The 20,872-nt window shown below is 50.6% G+C and overlaps 1 protein-coding gene across 4 annotated transcripts in view; it reads left to right on the top strand.

Annotated features, from left to right (window-relative positions):
• Positions 1-20,872, top strand: part of RTEL1 (regulator of telomere elongation helicase 1) — a 126,542-nt gene that overhangs the window by 89,730 nt on the left and 15,940 nt on the right. For 2 of the 4 annotated variants that reach the window (XM_077335947.1, XM_077335948.1), the window contains exons 31-36: positions 456-593; positions 3,145-3,231; positions 8,196-8,441; positions 10,736-10,960; positions 13,652-13,801; positions 19,148-19,251. In XM_077335947.1, coding sequence (XP_077192062.1) covers positions 456-593; positions 3,145-3,231; positions 8,196-8,441; positions 10,736-10,960; positions 13,652-13,801; positions 19,148-19,251 — 950 coding nt within the window. The remainder of the gene's footprint in view (positions 1-455; positions 594-3,144; positions 3,232-8,195; positions 8,442-10,735; positions 10,961-13,651; positions 13,802-19,147; positions 19,252-20,872) is intronic. The other 2 variants (XM_077335949.1, XM_077335950.1) reach the window with 2 other exon arrangements.

Genomic DNA, 20,872 nt, shown 5'->3' with positions numbered 1-20,872 from the left:
CTGGGGTGCCCAAATGTTCCCCCGTGAGCCCAAATGGGAACGGCGGTATATAAATCCAAGTGATAGATAGAATTAATTATTAATTATTAATATTTATTAATAATAATTAATATTTGTCAATAATTATTAATATTTATCGATATTTTAATTAATAATAATTAATGAATATTAATAATTATTATTAATAATTCATTAGTCTGGAAAGCCACTCAGAGGCCTGGCTGGGCAAAAATTACACCTGACCCCATCCACTTCCTGAAGTTTCTTGTAGGCACTAGGAAGGTGTGAGCAAGGAACCACGGCTCCCATGAGCACCACGTTGGGGACCCCTGCACTACCTTCTAGTTATCATGCCCCGTGGCCCTATGAAACTGCCAGGAGAAGCCAGCAAATACCTGCAAATACCTGCGATTCTGGTGCTGCTTCTTAACTTTGTTTCTCCTTTTGGACCCAAGAGTTTTACCAGTTTGTCCGACCGCAGCACAAAAAGCAGTATGATGAAGCCTGCCGCAAGCAGACCGGAGAGGGCTGTGGCTACAAACCCGAGCATAGCCTCCCACAAGAGGAAAGGTTGCTGCTGGCCGGGAACTCAGGTGAGGACTCAGCGGTTGTCTGTCCATCCAAACAAAGGGGGCGAGGCCTGCTGTGTCTCCTCCTTTCTACTTCTTCCAACTACAATTCTGCAGCTACCTCCTGCCCATCATTCTCCCTTCCAACTTGCTCAGCACAGTGCAAGAAGCCAAGGTGTGCTGCCATGTCCTTCTGGTGGGCCTACCTGGGAGTATGAGGATTTTTCACAACTTTGTGCAAGTTTGCAGAGCCTTCATTTCCAAGTGTTCCAGGAACTCTTATGAAAATAGTTCCTTATGAAAATAGACCACCAGATTTGGGGGGGGGGGGAGTATGGTTACAATTAGGGTCTCCCGAAACGGTGAGAAGCAGCAACCTGCTCCTCCTGATATAAAACCTTGTTTTCGTATTTTTCTTCCTCAGTAAACTTATTTCTGAATTGTTTTTTTTTTCAGGGATACAAACAAAGTCTTCAACCCACTACCTAATTCTTATATTTTATATACCTTAGACTTCATATTTTAAGCCATTTATATTTTAAGCCACGGGTCATTTATCAGATAGTTACCTTTATGGACCTTTGATACTAATAGACCCAAATAATATGGCTTCAAATATAAAGTATGGGGTATATAAAATATAAGAATTAGGTAGTGAGTTGGTCCTATCACCCGATAAATGTTTAACACATTTTTAAAATCTATTAAAAATTAATTCCCCTCTCCTCCACACATAGCCGGCTGGGTGACCTTCAGCTAATCACAGTCCTGTCAGTGCTGTTCTCGTAGAACAGTTCTCTCAGAGCTCTCTCAGCCTACCTCACAAGGTAGTGGGGGGCGGGAGGGAAGGTGAGTGTAAGCCACTTTGAGACTTCCTCAGGGTAGTGAAAAGTGGGATGTAAAAACCAACTCTTCTGAAGAGGCTTTTGCTTTTGCTTTCCTACTAACTGTCAGCATTGATTAATGAAATTATGAAACTGTTTGCAAACCTGCGTTTGATTTTCCATAGCCTGTTGGTATTAATTATTGTGGTTGATCTGTTTGGGGTGAGATGATTGATTGCAGCATTACTCTTAATCTAGATTATTGCTGACTCCAAAAATAATATCTTCATTTATCTCTGTTATGTTGAATTCTCGGTATTTTTTACTCCTTGTCTCCAATAATTAATTTGTTTTCAGCTGGATTAATCGATCTGTAACCGATAGCCTTCGCCAATTAACTTAGTCCTGATTTGTTTTGAGTGAACTTATTCATTCACTGTTTTATTCCGCTAGCAATTGTGGGCATTTTTTCTATCTTGTTTGTCAGTACCGTGATTGATGCTCGGTATTGTTGGTCTGTTGGGGATTTTGGAGCTGAGTGGGGAGGGGGAGGGTCTTTACAGAAGAAAAGTGTTGTTTCCCTGAGGTAAAAAGGTAAAGGTATCCCCTGTGCAAGCACCGGGTCATGTCTGACCCTTGGGGTGACGCCCTCCAGCGTTTTCATGGCAGACTCAATACGGGGTGGTTTGCCAGTGCCTTCCCCAGTCATGACCGTTTACCCCCCAGCAAGCAAGCTGGGTATTCATTTTACCAACCTCGGAAGGATGGAAGGCTGAGTCAACCTTGAGCCAGCTGCTGGGATCAAACTCCCAACCTCATGGGCAGACAGCTTCAGACAGCATTTCTGTTGCCTTACCACTCTGCGCCACAAGAGGCTCTTTGTTGTTTCCCTAAATTAATGTATAATTTCAGTGCTCAACTGCATTTGATTGAACAGTTTTTATATTGGCATGAGATAGGAAGAAGGGGAGGGGGGGTTGCAGGAGGGTAAAGAAGCCCCAAAAAAGGAAATGGAAATTGAAAAACAGAATGAAGAAAAGAGGCTGTTATAGATACCAAGACATTGGTGACTTTATTCTCCTCCTCTTTTGAAAGCCTGGGATCAAAAAAGATGCTTCTATCCCCAAAAGTGGATTCCAAAGAAGATGCCCAGGTCTCCTTATAAGACAGAAGGGATTTAGAAAAAGAAGAAGAAGAAGAGTTGGTTCTTATATGCCGCTTTTCCCTACCCGAAGGAGTCTCAAAGCGGCTTACATTCGCCTTCCCTTTCCTCTCCCCACAACAGACAACCTGTGAGGGAGGTGAGGCTGAGAGAGCCCTGAGATTACTGAAGAAGAAGAAGAGTTGGTTCTTAGATGCCACTTTTCTCTACCCGAAGGAGTCTCAAAGCGGCTTCCATTCGCCTTCCCTTCCTCTCCCCACAACAGACAACCTGTGGGGTGGGTGAGGCTGAGAGAGCCCTGATATCACTGCTCGGTCGGAACAGTTTTATCAGTGTCGTGGTGAGCCCTAGCTTGTCATGGATTGAACAGAAGAAGCCAGCCTGGCTGGCTCCCATTTGGGAGGAAATTCCTTCTCTGTTCCTGCCTGCCATCCTACAGAAATATTATTTTCCATCTGTTTCAGAATATTCTGCTGTTTTTCTATGACTTCATTAAGGCTAGGTTCTTAAAAAAAAACTTTTTTTCCTTCCATCATCTGAAAGATCACCTATCTTGGTTCAGTATTTGTCTGGTTTTCTTGGTCCTCAGGAAAAGGTGAGAACAAACTCATCTCTGGTCAGCTGAACTCTGAGAAGCATTTGAACAAAGGAGGAAGTCACCTAACTACTGGACCAGGTACATATTTTGCAAAGACATAAATGCATAAAATTTATGCAAAGACATAAATGCATACAATGATGTACAGTTCCTGTACATCATTGAATGCATGAGACACAGTACATATTGGTCTCTCCCCCTTCCCCTAAGCCAGTGGTTCTCAACCTACCTGATGGCGCGACCCAAAGGGGGTCATAGGGTTGTGCGCTCTGGTGCGCTGGCAATCATGGAAGCCTGAGGCAGCCAGCGCCCCTCCACGCCGTGGTGCTGACCCCCTCGGGCTTCCGTGATCGCCGAAGCAGCCGGAGTGTGCAACCCTTACACCATTAGTAAGGTAGAAGTGGCGGCGGCAGCCCCGGTGATCCCTGGGAAAAAGGGTCGATGGACCCCCCAAAGGGGTGGCAACCCCCAGGTTGAGAAACGCTGCCCTTAAGCCATCAGCTGTTTCAGGACTGAGCCTACACTTCAGGCTAGCATTCCGCTAGTGACCTGGCAGACAGCTTAGTGTTAGAACCATGAGATTTTGTCAGTATACTGGGCATGTAAAGAAATGTACACAATGGTGTCCCCAAAACATTTTCATGAATTAGAACCTGTAAGCAGGAACTTGTTGGCCCCTGTGTGAGTCAGGAGGCTGGACTGGATGGACCTCTGGTCTGATCCAGCAGGGCTCTTCTGATGTCCTTAGGAAGGCCTCAGCCTCTCTGCCCTGTTGCTGGCCCTCCAGAGGAACTGGCTGGACACTGTGTGAGAGAGGATGCCGGACTAGCCGGGCCACCGGTCTGATCCAGCAGGGCTGATGTTCTTATGAAGATCTCAGCCTCTCTGCCTTGTTGTTGTCGGTTCAGGGGAACTGGCTGGCCCCTGTGTGAGGCAGGATTCTGGACTAGATGACCTTGCACAGGTCTGAGTCAGCAGGATTCCTCTGACCTTATTCTTTTGCAAGTTGCTGTTGTCCCATTGGCTCCCTCTGCCCCATTAAACAACCATTTATAAAGCTATTTCTAAGATTACAAAATAGAAACACATCTGTAAGTAAATTTAACTTGGATCCAAACAGAGGGATCCTTTCTTGCCTCAGTCCGCGGAATGTAGGATTCAGCACTAAGCAGCCAATGGCCTGCTTCGGTCATTTAGGCTATCCAAAAGAAAATCCCTCTGGTATTTTGGGATTCTCAATTGATAAAAACAAGATGGAACAGTGAGAGGGGGGCACACGTGAACCGTACCATTGTTCTAGTATCTTGTAACAGCAAGCATTTGGATTCCTAAGAAGAGTTCATTGACTGTTCTGCAGAAAAGGAGAGAACATTTCTCATCAATTGCATCAAATCCTATTAGGAAATCTTTGGTTGTGGCCACATGCATATAAAACTCTGGTTTGATTTTGCATCTGATGCTGCTGCCCAAGCCGCATGCACGCTTTGTGGCAGGTTTGCCAGAGTGTGCCGTGGTGTCTCCGGCCAGCGTCCGTCCCTCCCAACCTGCTATGACAATTTCTCTGGTTATCGCAAAGCCCTGCCTTTGCTTTTTGTCTTTTCCCAAAACCTCCCTTCAATCCTTTGCCGTATTTCGTTCAGCTCAAACGTCGTGCTGAGGTAATCCTGAGAGAGTTGACAATCCTACGTAGATGTTTATCGTAGGTGTTAACGTCAGTTTATGGATTGCCATTGTTCAACCTAAAGGGGTTCTTTCCTTTTTTATAACCTTGTAAAGCACGAAAACCCCTTTCTGATAAGGAGCTGGCAGCAAGTAGGCACTGGAGGTCAGAAGATGATGTGGAAGTTGTTACTGTTTTCACTGTCGGATCTGGGAGAGTCAGAGGGTTCAGCTTACATATCTGACAAAGTGCAGTTGGGGGACCATGGGGGAGCTGCCATTAGCTTTGGCCCTATTCTGTTTAGCAGCCTTTGGAGTTCGCTTTTAGTTGAGTTTAGTCTCGATAGCCATTTCCCTGGAGTTAAGAACTGTTCTTCTCGATAACTCTCTGGTATGTTTTTATCCCGCCGTTCAACCAAGGAGCCCAGAACAACATATTTTATCCTCTTAGCAATCCTTTAAGGAAGGTCATGCTGAGAGAAAGTGACTGTCCCAAGATCACCCTAGGGGGCTTCATGGCAAAGTGGGGATTCGAACCCAAGCCTCCTAGATTTCCACCCAGCACCTTGAACTCTGTGCGCTACACAGGCTCGTCCAGACCATGAGATTGCCAGGCTTGTTGCTCTAGTTCAGGAGTGGCCAAACTGTGGCTCTCCAGATGTCCAAGGACTACAATTCGCATGAGCCCCTGCCAGCTGGCAGGGGCTCATGCGAATTGTAGTCCTTGGACATCTGGAACGCCATAGTTTGGCCACCCTGCTCCTGTTGCTCTACTGGTGTATCTGGTTGGCCTAAAGCATTTTATTGCTTTGTGGGTGCTGTACATCATTGCCACATGAAGATAGAATCATAGAATCATAGAGTTGGAAGGGGCCATACAGGCCATCTAGTCTACCCCCTGCTCAATGCAGGATCAGCCCAAAGCACCCTAAAGCATCCAAGAAAAGTGTGTATCCAACCTTTGCTTGAAGACGGCCAGTGAGGGGGAGCTCACCACCTCCTTAGGCAGCCTATTCCACTGCTGAACTACTGTGAACATTTTTTTCCTGATATCTAGCCTATATTGTTGTACTTGAAGTTTAAACCCATTACTGTGTGTCCTCTCCTCTGCAGCCAACAGAAACAGCATCCTGCCCTCCTCCAAGTGACACCCTTTCAAATACTTAAAGAGGGCTATCATGTCCCCTCTCAACCTCCTTTTCTCCAGGCTGAACATTCCCAAGTCCCTCAACCTATCTTCATAGGGCTTGGTCCCTTGGCCAAGATGAAAATGGTATTCTCTAGTGAGCAGTTATAAAGTTTGAGACATGCTGCCGTGAGGGTTAATTGAATCCTGGCTGTCCTGTCACGTCCCACTTCTAACAATTGCATAGGCTGTTCATGTCAAGAGATGCTCAGAGGTGGTTTGCCACTGCCTGCGTCTGCGTGGTATTCCTTAGGTGTCCCCATATCCAGGACCAACCCTTCTTAGCTTCTGAGATAGGACGAGATTGGGCTACACATTCTAGCTATCACACAGCCTTGTGGCTGTAGTCTAGCATGGCTACCATCCCTAGGTGACACTATATCCAGAGTGGTGTTGATGCCGGCTCTCCCGATTGTCACCAGGAGAGGCAGCTTGGTGTAGTGGTTAGCAATTCCTGAATAAGGTGAAAGAACCAACAGAGACCAACAGAGGATTTAAGAGTAACGCTTCAGTAGAAAGGAGCTGAAACTCTCCCTCTTTGTGGTGGTAGGAAATTATGCCAAGTCACAGGCATCTAGGGGAAAAATCATGCCGACTCATTGACATCTGGAGAAAAGTAATGTCGTCACCCAACAAATCTAGTCAAGAGTCGAATCAAAGTAAGGAAGTGACCAGTTTGCTCTGTTTATATGCAGTCCCTTATTATCAAGGACGAGACGGCTGTGGTGGATGAGCCTGGATGAGCCAGCAACCACATCCAAAGGAGAGAAACGCCACTGCCAGACCTGACCCCACCCCCTTCCAAGGCCCTGCACCTCTGACTGCTCAACCCAAGCCCCCTTGATAACAAAAGGCTACAATTGCTGAACCATACCTGCCGGACACCCTGGGCATAAAGTGCCCCGAGAGCCAACTTAGTGTAGGGGTTAAGAGTGCGGACTTGCAATCTGGCGACCTGGGTTTGATTCTGCGCTCCCCCGCATGCAGCCAGCTGGGTGACCTTGGGCTTGCCACAGCAATCAGGAAACTGTTCTGACCAAGCAGGAATATCAGGGCTCTCTCAGCCTCACCCACCTCACAGGGTGTCTGTTGTGGGGAGGGGAAAGGGAAGGCAATTGGAAGCTGCTTTGAGAATCCAGGCAGTGAAAAGTGGGGTATAAAAACCAACCTTCTTCTTCCATAAGGGACAGCAGTGTAGTCGGCTTATTGTGGGAATCACTTCCCTTTCTATGTTGCAAGGTCCTCCGGCTTTGTAAACTTTCCACGTAATGATATGTCACGCCATTGACCAGTTTTCCGTTAGCATTGTTTTTCCAGTTCCCTAATCCTAATCCTACCGCATTGTTTATTGGAGGCCTTTGCCGTCGGACTTAATGTCTTTTGCCATTTCGCAAGGCACCTTGAGTCTCACTGACCATTTTGGTTAGAGAAAGGCAGCATATCAGAACCCAACTCTTCTTCTTCTTCTTCTTCTTTTCTCCTTCTCTTCTCCTCTTCTTCTTCTTCTTCTTCTTCTTTTCTCCTTCTCTTCTCCTCCTCTTCTTCTTCTTCTTCTTCTCCTCCTCCTCCTCCTCCTCCTCCTCTTCTTCTTCTTCTTCTTCTCCTCCTCCTCCTCCTCTTCTTCTTCTTTTCTCCTTCTCTTCTCCTCCTCCTCTTCTTCTTCTTCTTCTTCTTTTCTCCTTCTCTTCTCCTCTTCTTCTTCTTCTTCTCCTCCTCCTCCTCTTCTTCTTCTTCTTCTTCTTTTCTCCTTCTCCTTCTCTTCTCCTTCTCTTCTCCTCTTCTTCTTCTTCTTCTCCTCCTCCTCCTCCTCCTCTTCTTCTTCTTCTTCTCCTCCTCCTCCTCCTCCTCCTCCTCTTCTTCTTCTTCTTCTTCTTCTTCTTTTCTCCTTCTCTTCTCCTCTTCTTCTTCTCCTCCTCCTCCTCTTCTTCTTCTTCTTCTTCTTCTCCTCCTCCTCCTCTTCTTCTTCTTCTTTTCTCCTTCTCTTCTCCTCCTCCTCTTCTTCTTCTTCTTCTTCTTTTCTCCTTCTCTTCTCCTCTTCTTCTTCTTCTTCTCCTCCTCCTCCTCTTCTTCTTCTTCTTCTTCTTCTTCTTCTTCTTTTCTCCTTCTCCTTCTCTTCTCCTCTTCTTCTTCTTCTTCTTCATATTGTTTCCCCACAGCGTTTCTCATGTTCTCTCTGTGGTGCTTTCTTTTTTCTCAGGAGGGAACAAAGCCACTGTGCTCAGCAGCTCCTCTGGAAAAGCGTCCAGTTCTCTGAAGGACATCCAAGGCGAGATGACCTGCTCAGGGTACCTCAAGGAGCTCAGAACGGCTCTGGAGAAAAGCAGCTTTAACAGCTTCTTCTCGGCTTTGTCAGAGTACAAGAAGACGGGCGACTACGACGCCATGGTCTCCGTGGTAGCATCCATCTTCACAGAGAAGCCAGAGAACTTTCCCCTTATGCAAAGCAAGTAGTATTGGTAGAAAGCTTTTTATTATATTGGTCAGATGCCTTCACAATGAAGTAAAAAGAAAGAAAAGAAAACACAAAATATATCGTTCAGCTAAAAAGATCCTCAACTCCCAGGTTCCCACCTTACGTAGACATTGAGATCTTGGGGTAAAAGAGAATCGGCCAAATCGCAGGGTTGCAGGCCTAGCTTGGAATTTTATCTAGGTAAAAGCCATCCATAGTGGTGTGGAATTAACGGAAGCCAAATGGGTTCTTCGATGGTCTGTTTTAAAGGATTTAAACCAGTTCTAGTTCTCATGTTCTAGTGACCCCCAACCATAAAATTATGCAAGGGTTCTTTCACAGAAATTAAACCAAAACTGACCAATGGTGTGAAGATCCATTGTTCAGGATTGTATATAAATTGGTTTTCCCCCCCGGCGTTTCTCAGTTCAGTCCTGCCTCTTGTCCCACCATGCCGATCTCGCTCTTTTCCGCTGCTCCAGACCGACGAATGCTCCGTCTCGATCTACCCCACAAGGATGTTGTGTGGATGGCGCCCCCTCCCCACGGCCAAGCTGCTTGCCCTGCCGCGACCCCTGTGAAAGGGTCATTCGACCCCCAAATTGGTCCCGACCCCTAGATTCAGAACCACTGATTTAAACCATGGGACTGGCTTTGACCAAGATATTGTAAAACTATTGATTGCAGAATCCGTATCATAAATCCAGTCACGGAGATTCCATTCCCCAATCCCTCAGTAGGTCATCTGGTAGGGCAGGGGTACTCAACCTGTGGTCCTCCAGATGTCCATGGACTACAATTCCCATGAGCCCCTGCCAGCATTTGCTGGCAGGGGCTCATGGGAATTGTAGTCCATGGACATCTGGAGGACCACAGGTTGACTACCACTGTGGTAGGGAATATCATGGTTGAATTAAAGTAACCTGTTCAGTTCTGTAGGCATGTCGTGGCCAGGGGGGTTTCAGTGGTTCTCCACTGCCCACTTGAGCAACCTGGTGCCTGAGTCAACGTTAAGTATCTCCCTCGAGGAACTACCCAGCAGCTAAAGCTGGACTCTTGACGCGGCGCTTTCACATGGGTAGATTGCCCCACATTTGTTGAGGTCATTTTTATTCACTTCTCTTGGCATTTCCAAATAGTAATATGACATAAGACCCATGTGAGCGCAAGGCATCCCTCTATGGAAAAGGGTTGCCTACATGTTTTCTCTAATCAGTCCCTGCAGGAATCAGCGTCCTCTGCCACATCCGGGTGTTGGTTACCATTGGGTTCTTTATTCATCCCTGCTACAGATACAGCAGGATCACCCTTTGTGAGCCCCTCATGTGGACTTTTCTCCTGGCAGTCAGGACCAATGAGATTGTAGGGGTATGAGTTTACAAGGGTCCAAGTTCCCTTCATTAGATGCCAGGGAGTTTTGATTCTCAGAAGCTCATACCCGGAAAATATTGTTGATCCCTAAGGAGCTTCTGTACTCAGATCAAGCTGCTCCATTGCAAGCCACCATGGCTGTGCTCTGGTACTGTCTTCATGGGGAAATGGGTAGAGGTATGGCGCCCACCCACCCACCCCCCAGTCCTTGCAAGGGATCAAAGAGCAGCACCTCCACATGGTATGGAGTAAAAAAAAAAAGTCTGTTTTCTTAAAAGTTTAGAAAACACCATCCTGGGACACTAGGATTCAAGAGATTGGATGAGTTTGTGTGTTAAGTGCCACTACACTGTTTCTGAATAGAAATAATAACCTATGAATTAATGGCTCAGTCAGAACACCTTTGAATCGGGCTGTGATAGTCACCCAGCTGGCTGCATGTGGAGGAGGAGCGGGGAATCAAACCCGGCTCCCCCAGCTGAAGCTCTTAACCACGAGCACGAAGAGCAGTTGAAGAAGAAGAAGAGTTGGTTCTTATATGCCGCTTTTCTCTACCTGAAGGAGTCTCAAAACGGCATCCACTTGGCTTGCAGGGAGTCTCAGGTTCAATCCCTGGCAGCTCCAGAAAAAAGGTGAGGTAGATGTAGATGCAAAATACCTCTCCCTGAGAACCACTGGCAGCCTGAGCCTAATTCAGAAGTGTCTGTTGTGGGGAGAGGAAAGGGAAGGTGAATGGAATCTGCTTTGAAACTCCTTCGGGTAGAGAAAAGCGGCATCTAAGAACCAACTCTTCTTCTTAGAAACCGGGAGGTTTTTGACTTCTAGGAAATGGAAGGCTGGATTTCATTAAACTCCTTGGCCTAGAACAAGCTGGCTCAATGACATTTGGCATTGCTTTCCTTTCTGTTGTCCAGGGTTCTCTATGTTTGTGCGCCCTCAACACAAGAAGCAGTTCAGGCAGATGTGCCAAGACCTGACTGGAACGGGTGGCCCAGGGGACAGGAAGGAGCTCCTGCTGCCAGCCCAGGAACTTGACCTCCTTGGTCCTGAGGCTTCGTGTTCTGCTAGAGGAGAGACTAACGTTCAGCCCGTCAGAGAAGAGACTGAAATTCAGGCCGACGCTGCTGTTCCAGCCGCAGGTTTGAGATTCTTGTTTTGCTAGACTTTACACGCTAGACACTGAGACCTTGGATTCATGTCGGTCTGGCCATGTCGGTCTGAAGCAGCGGAACAAACTTTCAGTGGCACCTTTAAGACCAACCAAGTTTGATTCAAGATGTAAGCCAGGGATTCCCACCCCAGGATTCTGCGGGAGCTCTGAAGGGGGTCCACGGTCTCTCCCCTTCTGCCTTAATGGACTCAGGCAAAGCTAGAGAACCAGCTACTTCCATTGCTTCCCCCTACCCCTGAGTGAAAGCGAATTCTCTTAGGTTTCACATCTGGGAGTCTGCATGCCGACTCCCAGTTTAGACCGCCTCCTATCTCCCCCCTCAGTCCTTCTTGAGGCTGCCTATTAACACAGACGGTGATGTCACTTCCATGTTACTTCCGGTGACAGGTCACTTCCAGGGGGCGTGGCATGGAGGCGTGGCCAGCTGGACTGCACTTCCAGAGCTCCTCGAAACCTGAAACATTATTTGAGGGGCTCCTCCATGGTCAAAAGGTTGGAAAAGGCTGGTGTAAGCCTTTGTGTACAAGCTTAAGGAAGCCCCTGGACTCAAGTCTTTTTAGAAAGTTAGCAAGGCTTGGATGGGCGGCCACCCTGGAAGTGTCATGAACCAGGCAGAAGACAGCTCTATAAAGTCACTGGGATAATCACAATTGTAGTGAAATCCAAAAGGAATATTTATTCAATAGACTAGAACAAATAAGCTTCAATAGGAATAGTTCAATGAGCAAACTCCAGGATCGCTATGCAGAGTTAGGCAGTGGGAAATCACCTCTGAATGTCTCTGGCCTTGAATCCCACACTGGGTCACGATGTTAGATATTTTGTTTATTAACACAAAGCCTGCTTTCTTCATCCCTGGGTCTCTGGCAGGGTGACACAAGCATGTGCCACATTTTGTTGCAAGTCCCCACTAGTCTGGCACAGAGCTGAACCTCCCTTCACACGAACATGTGTAGATGCCTTGGTCCGTTCAGGCCAGTGTTGTCTTCAGATAGATACAGATACAGAATACCTTTATTGGCACAATAAAATCAGAGTCCAGTATCACCTTTAAGACCAGCAAAGATTTATTCAGGGCGTGAGCTTTCGAGTGCAAGCACCCTTCATCAGACTATGATCTTCTTACATGCCCTTCTTACATGACAGGGAATATATAGAAAAAATCAATTTTGTTACATCTGTGTCACAACCAAACACAGCCAATGATAATCCTTTTTCAAAACAGCCAAACAATCCCCTAGAATTCAGTGTACTTTACAGAGAGAAACCAGTGTTGCTGGTAGAGAGATCAAAAGCTATCACCTCTCCATATGTTGCTTGCTCCATACAACTGTGAGACATTCCTCCCACAGAATTGCTGGTCACTCCCCAAGGCCAGGGGGTCAGACTCAAAATTGGCATAAAGCTAAAATGGTACAGCCAAAACAGCACAACCAAGCGACACGCACAATCCTCCAACAGCGCACAAATGTTACAAGATGGGCATACCGCAATGCGTGGTCCACAGTGGGCTCACAGAGATCCGCTCTTAGCCGGTACAGCGTTCAGATATGAGCAATTCACCCTTTGTATTGTTAACAGTACCTTGGCTACTTCTCAGATAATCTTCGGATCACTTTCACCCAGCATTCTATGCATTGTGTCCTTCTCGTCTACTCTAGTAGATTTCAGTTTTTTCCAATATTTAACTAGTGATTTTTGCAAGTAGAGAAATCTAGGGGCCAGTGTTGTCTACTCAACCAGCGGCATCTCCCCAGGGTCCCAGGCAGAGGTCTTTCCCATCACCTACTGCCTGGCCTCTTCTTAACTGGAGATGCCAGGGACTGATCCTTGACCTGTTCTGCTACCACAGCCCCCTCCCTTTCGTTCTAAAACACCCTCCCAGATTTCATTGTTTGGGGGTATGAGGAATAGCCAAATCCTAGCGTTTGTGTTTCAGGAGAAAGAGGAGAATGAGGGTCCTTTTAAAAGCACAGGGCTGGGTTTCCGGTTTGCTATCCAGGAAAGCCTTCATTCTGAAAAAATAAAACAAAAATCACAAACTTTTCCTTCACTGGACCCATAGTGACATTTAGTCTGAGTGTGTCTGCTGAACTTCCATAAGCAGATGCCATAGCATTGCAAGATACCTGAAATTTTTGTGTGTGGGATCTGTCTGTTTTGAAAAGCCTTTCCACTTACTTCTTGCAGGCCTTCTCTAGTCCTCAAGTACACTTAAGATTTCAGACATAGCACTGGTTTTCGTGGAAAGAGTTCTAGGACAGGAAATCCCTAGAAGGGTATTTCCAGAGCCATGCCTCAGCATATTCCTGAGAGGAACCCCAATCCTGGTAACTGGAAGGATCTTGCTTAAGGTGCCATAGGACCCCGATATATTTTTTCCTCAGAGGAGTCCACTATTCTGACTCCTGTGAGCAGAAGGGCTGGTTCTGGGTTGGGAAATGTCTCTAGATTTGTGGGGTGGGGCCTGGGGAGCCCAGGGTTTAGGACAGGCAGTCCATATACAGCAAAGTCGGGATTAAAACCTGGTTTTCCCAGCTCCTAAGTCTGCTGCTCTAACCACTACACTGTACTGACTACTGATGAACCTACATAGGTGAGGCTGCACAAAAACACTGGTCCATTTTCCCCCCATGTAACCGTGAAATGTCTCCAACAGGCTCCTCCAAGAGTCAAGCACCAAAGGAGGCCCCAAGTGCTCCTCACCCCACAGTCTGCTCCGAATCACAGAAGAACAAAACAGTGGGCAGTTCCAGCTGGGTACGACCACCGACAGACTCTGATATTGCACCGCTGTCACCAGTAAATAGTAAGTGTATATAAGTCCATTAGAAGCCCTTTCTTCCAAAAGAACATCAGGACAACCCTGCCGGATCAGACCAGGGGTCCATCCAGTCCAGCATCCTGCCTCACACAGTGGCCAGCCAGTTCCTCTGGAGGGCCAACCACAGGGCAGAGAGGCCGAGGCCTTCCTAAGAACCTCAGAAGAGCCCTGCTGGATCAGACCAGGGGTCCATTTAGTCCAGCCTCCTGTCTCACACAGGGGCCAACCAGTTCCACTGGAGGGCCAGCAACAGGGCAGAGAGGCCGAGGCCTTCCTAAGGACATCAGGAGAGCCCTGCTGGGTCAGACCAGGGGTCCCTCCAGTCCTGCCTCCAGTAAATAGTAAGTGTATATAAGTCCATTAGAAGCCCTTTCTTCCAAAAGAACATCAGGACAACCCTGCCGGATCAGACCAGGGGTCCCTCCAGTCCTGCCTCCTCTCTCACACAGTGGCCAGCCAGTTCCTCTGGAGGGCCAACCACAGGGCAGAGAGGCCGAGGCCTTCCTAAGAACCTCAGAAGAGCCCTGCTGGATCAGACCAGGGGTCCATTTAGTCCAGCCTCCTGTCTCACACAGGGGCCAACCAGTTCCACTGGAGGGCCAGCAACAGGTCAGAGAGGCCGAGGCCTTCCTAAGGACATCAGGAGAGCCCTGCTGGGTCAGACCAGGGGTCCCTCCAGTCCTGCCTCCAGTAAATAGTAAGTGTATATAAGTCCATTAGAAGCCCTTTCTTCCAAAAGAACATCAGGACAACCCTGCCGGATCAGACCAGGGGTCCCTCCAGTCCTGCCTCCTCTCTCACACAGTGGCCAGCCAGTTCCTCTGGAGGGCCAACCACAGGGCAGAGAGGCCGAGGCCTTCCTAAGAACCTCAGAAGAGCCCTGCTGGATCAGACCAGGGGTCCATTTAGTCCTGCCTCCTCTCTCACACAGTGGCCAGCCAGTTCCTCTGGAGGGCCAGCAACAGGGCAGAGAGGCCGAGGCCTTCCTAAGAACACCGGATTAGATTAGACCTGCTGGGTCAGACCAGGGGTCCATCCAGTCCAGCCTCCTGTCTCACACAGGGGCCAGCCAGTCCCTCTGGAGGGCCAGCAACAGGGCAGAGAGGCCTTCCTAAGGACATCAGGAGAGCCCTGCTGGGTCAGACCAGGGGTCCCTCCAGTCCAGCCTCCTGTCTCACTCAGGGGCCAGCCAGTCCCTCTGGAGGGCCAGCAACAGGGCAGAGAGGCCGAGGCCTTCCTAAGGACATCAGGAGAGCCCTGCTGGGTCAGACCAGGGGCCATCCAGTCCAGCCTCCTGTCTCACACAGGGGCCAACCAGTCCCTCTGGAGGGCCAGCAACAGGGCAGAGAGGCCGAGGCCTTCCTAAGAACATCAGGAGAGCCCTGCTGGGTCAGACCAGGGGTCTCTCCAGTCCAGCCTCCTGTCTCACACAGTGGCCAGCCAATTCCTCTGCAGGGCCAGCAACAGGGCAGAGAGGCCGAGGCCTTCCTAAGGACATCAGGAGAGCCCTGCTGGGTCAGACCAGGGGTCCATCCAGTCCAGCCTCCTCTCTCACACAGGGGCCAGCCAGTTCCTCTGGAGGGCCAGCAACAGGGCAGAGAGGCCGAGGCCTTCCTAAGGACACCAGAAGAGCCCGGTAGGGTCAGACCAGGGGTCCATCTAGTCCAGCCTCCTGTCTCACACAGGGGCCAGCCAGTTCCTCTGGAGGGCCAGCAACAGGGCAGAGAGGCCGAGGCCTTCCTAAGGACACCAGAAGAGCCCTGCTGGGTCAGACCAGGGGCCCATCCAGCCCAGCCTCCTGTCTCACACAGGGGCCAGCCAGTTCCTCTGGAGGGCCAACCACAGGGCAGAGAGGCCGAGGCCTTCCTAAGAACATCAGGAGAGCCCTGCTGTGTCAGACCAGGGGTCCATCCAGTCCAGCCTCCTGTCTCACACAGGGGCCAGCCAGTTCCTCTGGAGGGCCAACCACAGGGCAGAGAGGCCGAGGCCTTCCTAAGAACATCAGGAGAGCCTTGCTGGATTAGACCAATAGAGCATCTGGTCCAGCCTCCCACCTCCATCAGGGGCCAGCCAGTTCCTCTGGAGGGCCAGCAACAGGGCAGAGAGGCCGAGGCCTTCCTAAGAACATCAGGAGAGCCGTGCTGGGTCAGACCAGGGGTCCATCTAGTCCAGCCTCCTGTCTCACACAGTGGCCAGCCAGTTCCTCTGGAGGGCCAGCAACAGGGCAGAGAGGCCGAGGTCTTCCTAAGGACATCAGGGGAGCCCTGCTGGGTCAGACCAGGGGTCCATCTAGTCCAGCCTCCCGTCTCACACAGGGGCCAGCCAGTTCCTCTGGAGGGCCAGCAACAGGGCAGGGAGGCCGAGGCCTTCCTAAGGACATCAGGAGAGCCCTGCTGGGTCAGACCAGGGGTCCATCTAGTCCAGCCTCCCGTCTCACACAGGGGCCAGCCAGTTCCTCTGGAGGGCCAGCAACAGGGCAGGGAGGCCGAGGCCTTCCTAAGGACATCAGGAGAGCCCTGCTGGGTCAGACCAGGGGTCCATCTAGTCCAGCCTCCTGTCTCACACAGTGGCCAGCCAGTTCCTCTGGAGGGCCAGCAACAGGGCAGAGAGGCCGAGGTCTTCCTAAGGACATCAGGGGAGCCCTGCTGGGTCAGACCAGGGGTCCATCTAGTCCAGCCTCCCGTCTCACACAGGGGCCAGCCAGTTCCTCTGGAGGGCCAGCAACAGGGCAGGGAGGCCGAGGCCTTCCTAAGGACATCAGGAGAGCCCTGCTGGGTCAGACCAGGGGTCCATCTAGTCCAGCCTCCCGTCTCACACAGGGGCCAGCCAGTTCCTCTGGAGGGCCAGCAACAGGGCAGGGAGGCCGAGGCCTTCCTAAGGACATCAGGAGAGCCCTGCTGGGTCAGACCAGGGGTCCATCTAGTCCAGCCTCCTGTCTCACACAGTGGCCAGCCAGTTCCTCTGGAGGGCCAGCAACAGGGCAGGGAGGCCGAGGCCTTCCTAAGGACATCAGGAGAGCCCTGCTGGGTCAGACCAGGGGTCCATCTAGTCCAGCCTCCCGTCTCACACAGGGGCCAGCCAGTTCCTCTGGAGGGCCAGCAACAGGGCAGAGAGGCCGAGGCCTTCCTAAGGACATCAGGAGAGCCCTGCTGGGTCAGACCAGGGGTCCATCTAGTCCAGCCTCCTGTCTCACACAGTGGCCAGCCAGTTCCTCTGGAGGGCCAGCAACAGGGCAGGGAGGCCGAGGCCTTCCTAAGGACATCAGGAGAGCCCTGCTGGGTCAGACCAGGGGTCCATCTAGTCCAGCCTCCTGTCTCACACAGGGGCCAGCCAGTTCCTCTGGAGGGCCAGCAACAGGGCAGAGAGGCTGAGGCCTTCCTAAGGACATCAGGAGAGCCCTGCTGGGTCAGACCAGGGGTCCATCTAGTCCAGCCTCCTGTCTCACACAGGGGCCAGCCAGTTCCTCTGCAGGGCCAGCAACAGGGCAGAGAGGCCGAGGCCTTCCTAAGGACATCAGGAGAGCCCTGCTGGGTCAGACCAGGGGTCCATCTAGTCCAGCCTCCTGTCTCACACAGGGGCCAGCCAGTTCCTCTGGAGGGCCAGCAACAGGGCAGAGAGGCCGAGGCCTTCCTAAGGACATCAGGAGAGCCCTGCTGGGTCAGACCAGGGGTCCATCTAGTCCAGCCTCCTCTCTCACACAGGGGCCAGCCAGTTCCTCTGCAGGGCCAGCAACAGGGCAGAGAGGCCGAGGCCTTCCTAAGGACATCAGGAGAGCCCTGCTGGGTCAGACCAGGGGTCCATCTAGTCCAGCCTCCTGTCTCACACAGGGGCCAGCCAGTTCCTCTGGAGGGCCAGCAACAGGGCAGAGAGGCTGAGGCCTTCCTAAGGACATCAGGAGAGCCCTGCTGGGTCAGACCAGGGGTCCATCTAGTCCAGCCTCCTCTCTCACACAGGGGCCAGCCAGTTCCTCTGCAGGGCCAGCAACAGGGCAGAGAGGCCGAGGCCTTCCTAAGGACATCAGGAGAGCCCTGCTGGGTCAGACCAGGGGTCCATCTAGTCCAGCCTCCTGTCTCACACAGGGGCCAGCCAGTTCCTCTGGAGGGCCAGCAACAGGGCAGAGAGGCCGAGGCCTTCCTAAGGACATCAGGAGAGCCCTGCTGGGTCAGACCAGGGGTCCATCTAGTCCAGCCTCCTCTCTCACACAGGGGCCAGCCAGTTCCTCTGCAGGGCCAGCAACAGGGCAGAGAGGCCGAGGCCTTCCTAAGGACATCAGGAGAGCCCTGCTGGGTCAGACCAGGGGTCCATCTAGTCCAGCCTCCTGTCTCACACAGGGGCCAGCCAGTTCCTCTGCAGGGCCAGCAACAGGGCAGAGAGGCCGAGGCCTTCCTAAGGACATCAGGAGAGCCCTGCTGGGTCAGACCAGGGGTCCATCTAGTCCAGCCTCCTGTCTCACACAGGGGCCAGCCAGTTCCTCTGGAGGGCCAGCAACAGGGCAGAGAGGCTGAGGCCTTCCTAAGGACACCAGAAGAGCCCTGCTGGGTCAGACCAGGGGTCCATCCAGTCCACCATTGTCTCTCACACAGGTGCCAACATTAGGGCACAAGTTCCTTTGGACTACCAACAACAGTACATATAGACCGAGGCCTTTCCCTGGTGTTGCCTTCTGGCTCTGGGATTCAGAGGTTTAGTGCCTCTGAATGTGGAGGTTCCTCACAGTCACCTTGGCTATTAGCCACTGAGTTATCCTACAGAGGCTTTCGGAAAGAGATGCATATGAGGGCCGTAAGCCATAGAATCATATAGTTGGCAGGGGCCATAGAGGCCATCCAGAGCCTCTTGTGGCGCAGAGTGGTAAGGCAGCCGTCTGAAAACTTTGCCCATGAGGCTGGGAGTTCAATCCCAGCAGCCGGCTCAAGGTGGACTCAGCCTTCCATCCTTCCGAGGTCGGTAAAATGAGTACCCAGCTTGCTGGGGGTAAAACGGTAATGACTGGGGAAGGCACTGGCAAACCACCCCGTATTGAGTCTGCCATGAAAACGCTAGAGGGCGTCACCCCAAGGGTCAGACATGACTCGGTGCTTTGCACAGGGGATACCTTTACCTTTACCTTTATAGAGGCCATCCGGTCCCCCAAAAAGCCCCTGTTCAATGCAGGATCAGCCTGGAGCGTATCTGACAAGTGTTCTTACAGCCGCTAATTACAGGCTGCCAGAGAAGGAGCTCCCCACCTCCCCAAACAGCCCATTCCATCTCAGGATGACTCACAAAAGAAGGAAGGGTCTCAAGGAGCTCTCTGGTCTGTCTCTTAATTTTCTTTATTTTCTGTATTAGAAATACCCAAGTGTGTTACATGCCAGTCGGACGGTTGCGTACCATTTCAGTGTCAGTTGTGTGGCTTCTGTTGCTGCCTTCCCTGCTGGAAGAAAGTCTTCAAGGTTGGCTTCAGTATTTTTTTTGTTTTGTTTTGGGGGGGGGGGGTTAGGTTTTGCTTTCTCCTGTTCTCAAAACAACTGTGACTTAGGGGTCTCAATATTTACTGACGCTTGAGTTAAAGTCAGAGTAGTTCAGCAGTGGAAGGGGCTGCCTCAGGAGGTGGGGAGCTCCCCCTCACTGGCCGTCTTCAAGAAGCGGATGGACAGATCCTTCTCCTAGACGCTGGAGGCTGATCCTGCATTGACCAGGGGGTGGGGCTAGATGGCCTGCATGGACCCTTCCCACTCTAGGATTCTAGGAGTCTAGTTCAGCAGTGGAAGGGGCTGCCTAAGGAGGTGGGGAGCTCCCCCTCACTGGCCCTCTTCAAGCAGCGGCTGGACAGATCCTTCTCCTGGATGCCTGAGACTGATCCTGCCCTGAGCAGGGGGTGGGACTAGATGGCCTCCGTGGCCCCTTCCCACTCTAGGATTCTATGAGTCTAGTTCAGCAGAGGAATGGGCTGCCTCAGGAGGTGGGGAGCTCCCCCTCACTAACCATCCTCAAGCTGCGGCTGGACAGATCCTTCTCCTGGATGCTGGAGGCTGATGCTGCACTGAGCAATGGGCTGGCCTGGATGGCCTCTTCAGCCCCTTCCAACTCTAGGATTCTGTAATTCACCTTTAAGACCCATAAAGCTTAATTGAGAGGGTAAGCTTTCATTTGCATGCACACGTCTTCAGATATCTGCACACAAAAATGTATACCCAGAATTAAACTTGGCTGTTTGTCCAGGTGCCACTGGACTCATGCTTTGTTCTGTTGCTTTAAACCAACATAGCTACCCACCTGAATCTAACAGAGGGTGTGTGCACGCACACCAAATCTTATACCTAGATTAGGACTTCTGCTAGTCTTCAAGGTGCCTCTGGACTCGTACTTAGTTCTGTTGCTTCAGACCGACATGGCTTCTCACCTGAATCTATCCATATTTACCAGTGTCACATTTATGGCACTTTCAGAGAGTGATTCCTTTAAGACCAACCAAGTTTAATTCCCGGGATCAGCTTTCGTGATCTGAAGTGGATTGGAGTACAGAAACCAAGGTGTTCTTTAGGGCAAAAGCTTTTATCTTTATTTTTGTATTTATATTTATTTATTTGTTTGTTTGTTTATTTGACTTCAGTCATGCCACTCCCAGACAAGCTGGCTTTTTGCAGCTCACAAATATAATAAAATATAAAATACAGTATATAACACACAGCATAACACATGAACCAGATAAAAACAAGATAGATGGCAGTCACAATAACCCACAATAGGCCCATTTTCTTTCATTCCTCTATCCCCGGCTCTGTCCGCCCGATGTAAATTGGGGGTGATGGTAGACCCCTTGGGGGGAAGGACCCATTCGTTGGGGGGAAGGACCCAGTATACAGCCCGGCCTCAACCAAAAGCCTGGCGCTCCATCTTGCAGGCCCTGTGGAACCCAGAGAGTTCCAGCAAGGCCCTTAGCTCTTCCAGGAGCTTATTCCACCAGGTAGGGGCCAAGACCAAAAAGGCCTGGCCCTGGTTGATGCCAGGTTTGCTTCCCGGGGGGCCATTACACTCAATGAATTCATACCCACAGAGCAAAGGGCCCTGCAG

Source organism: Paroedura picta, chromosome 4, assembly GCF_049243985.1.
Source record: "Paroedura picta isolate Pp20150507F chromosome 4, Ppicta_v3.0, whole genome shotgun sequence".
Taxonomy (NCBI): Eukaryota; Metazoa; Chordata; class Lepidosauria; order Squamata; family Gekkonidae; genus Paroedura; species Paroedura picta.
Note: the sequence above shows the minus strand (reverse complement) of the source record. Positions and strands in the feature narration are given on the sequence as shown.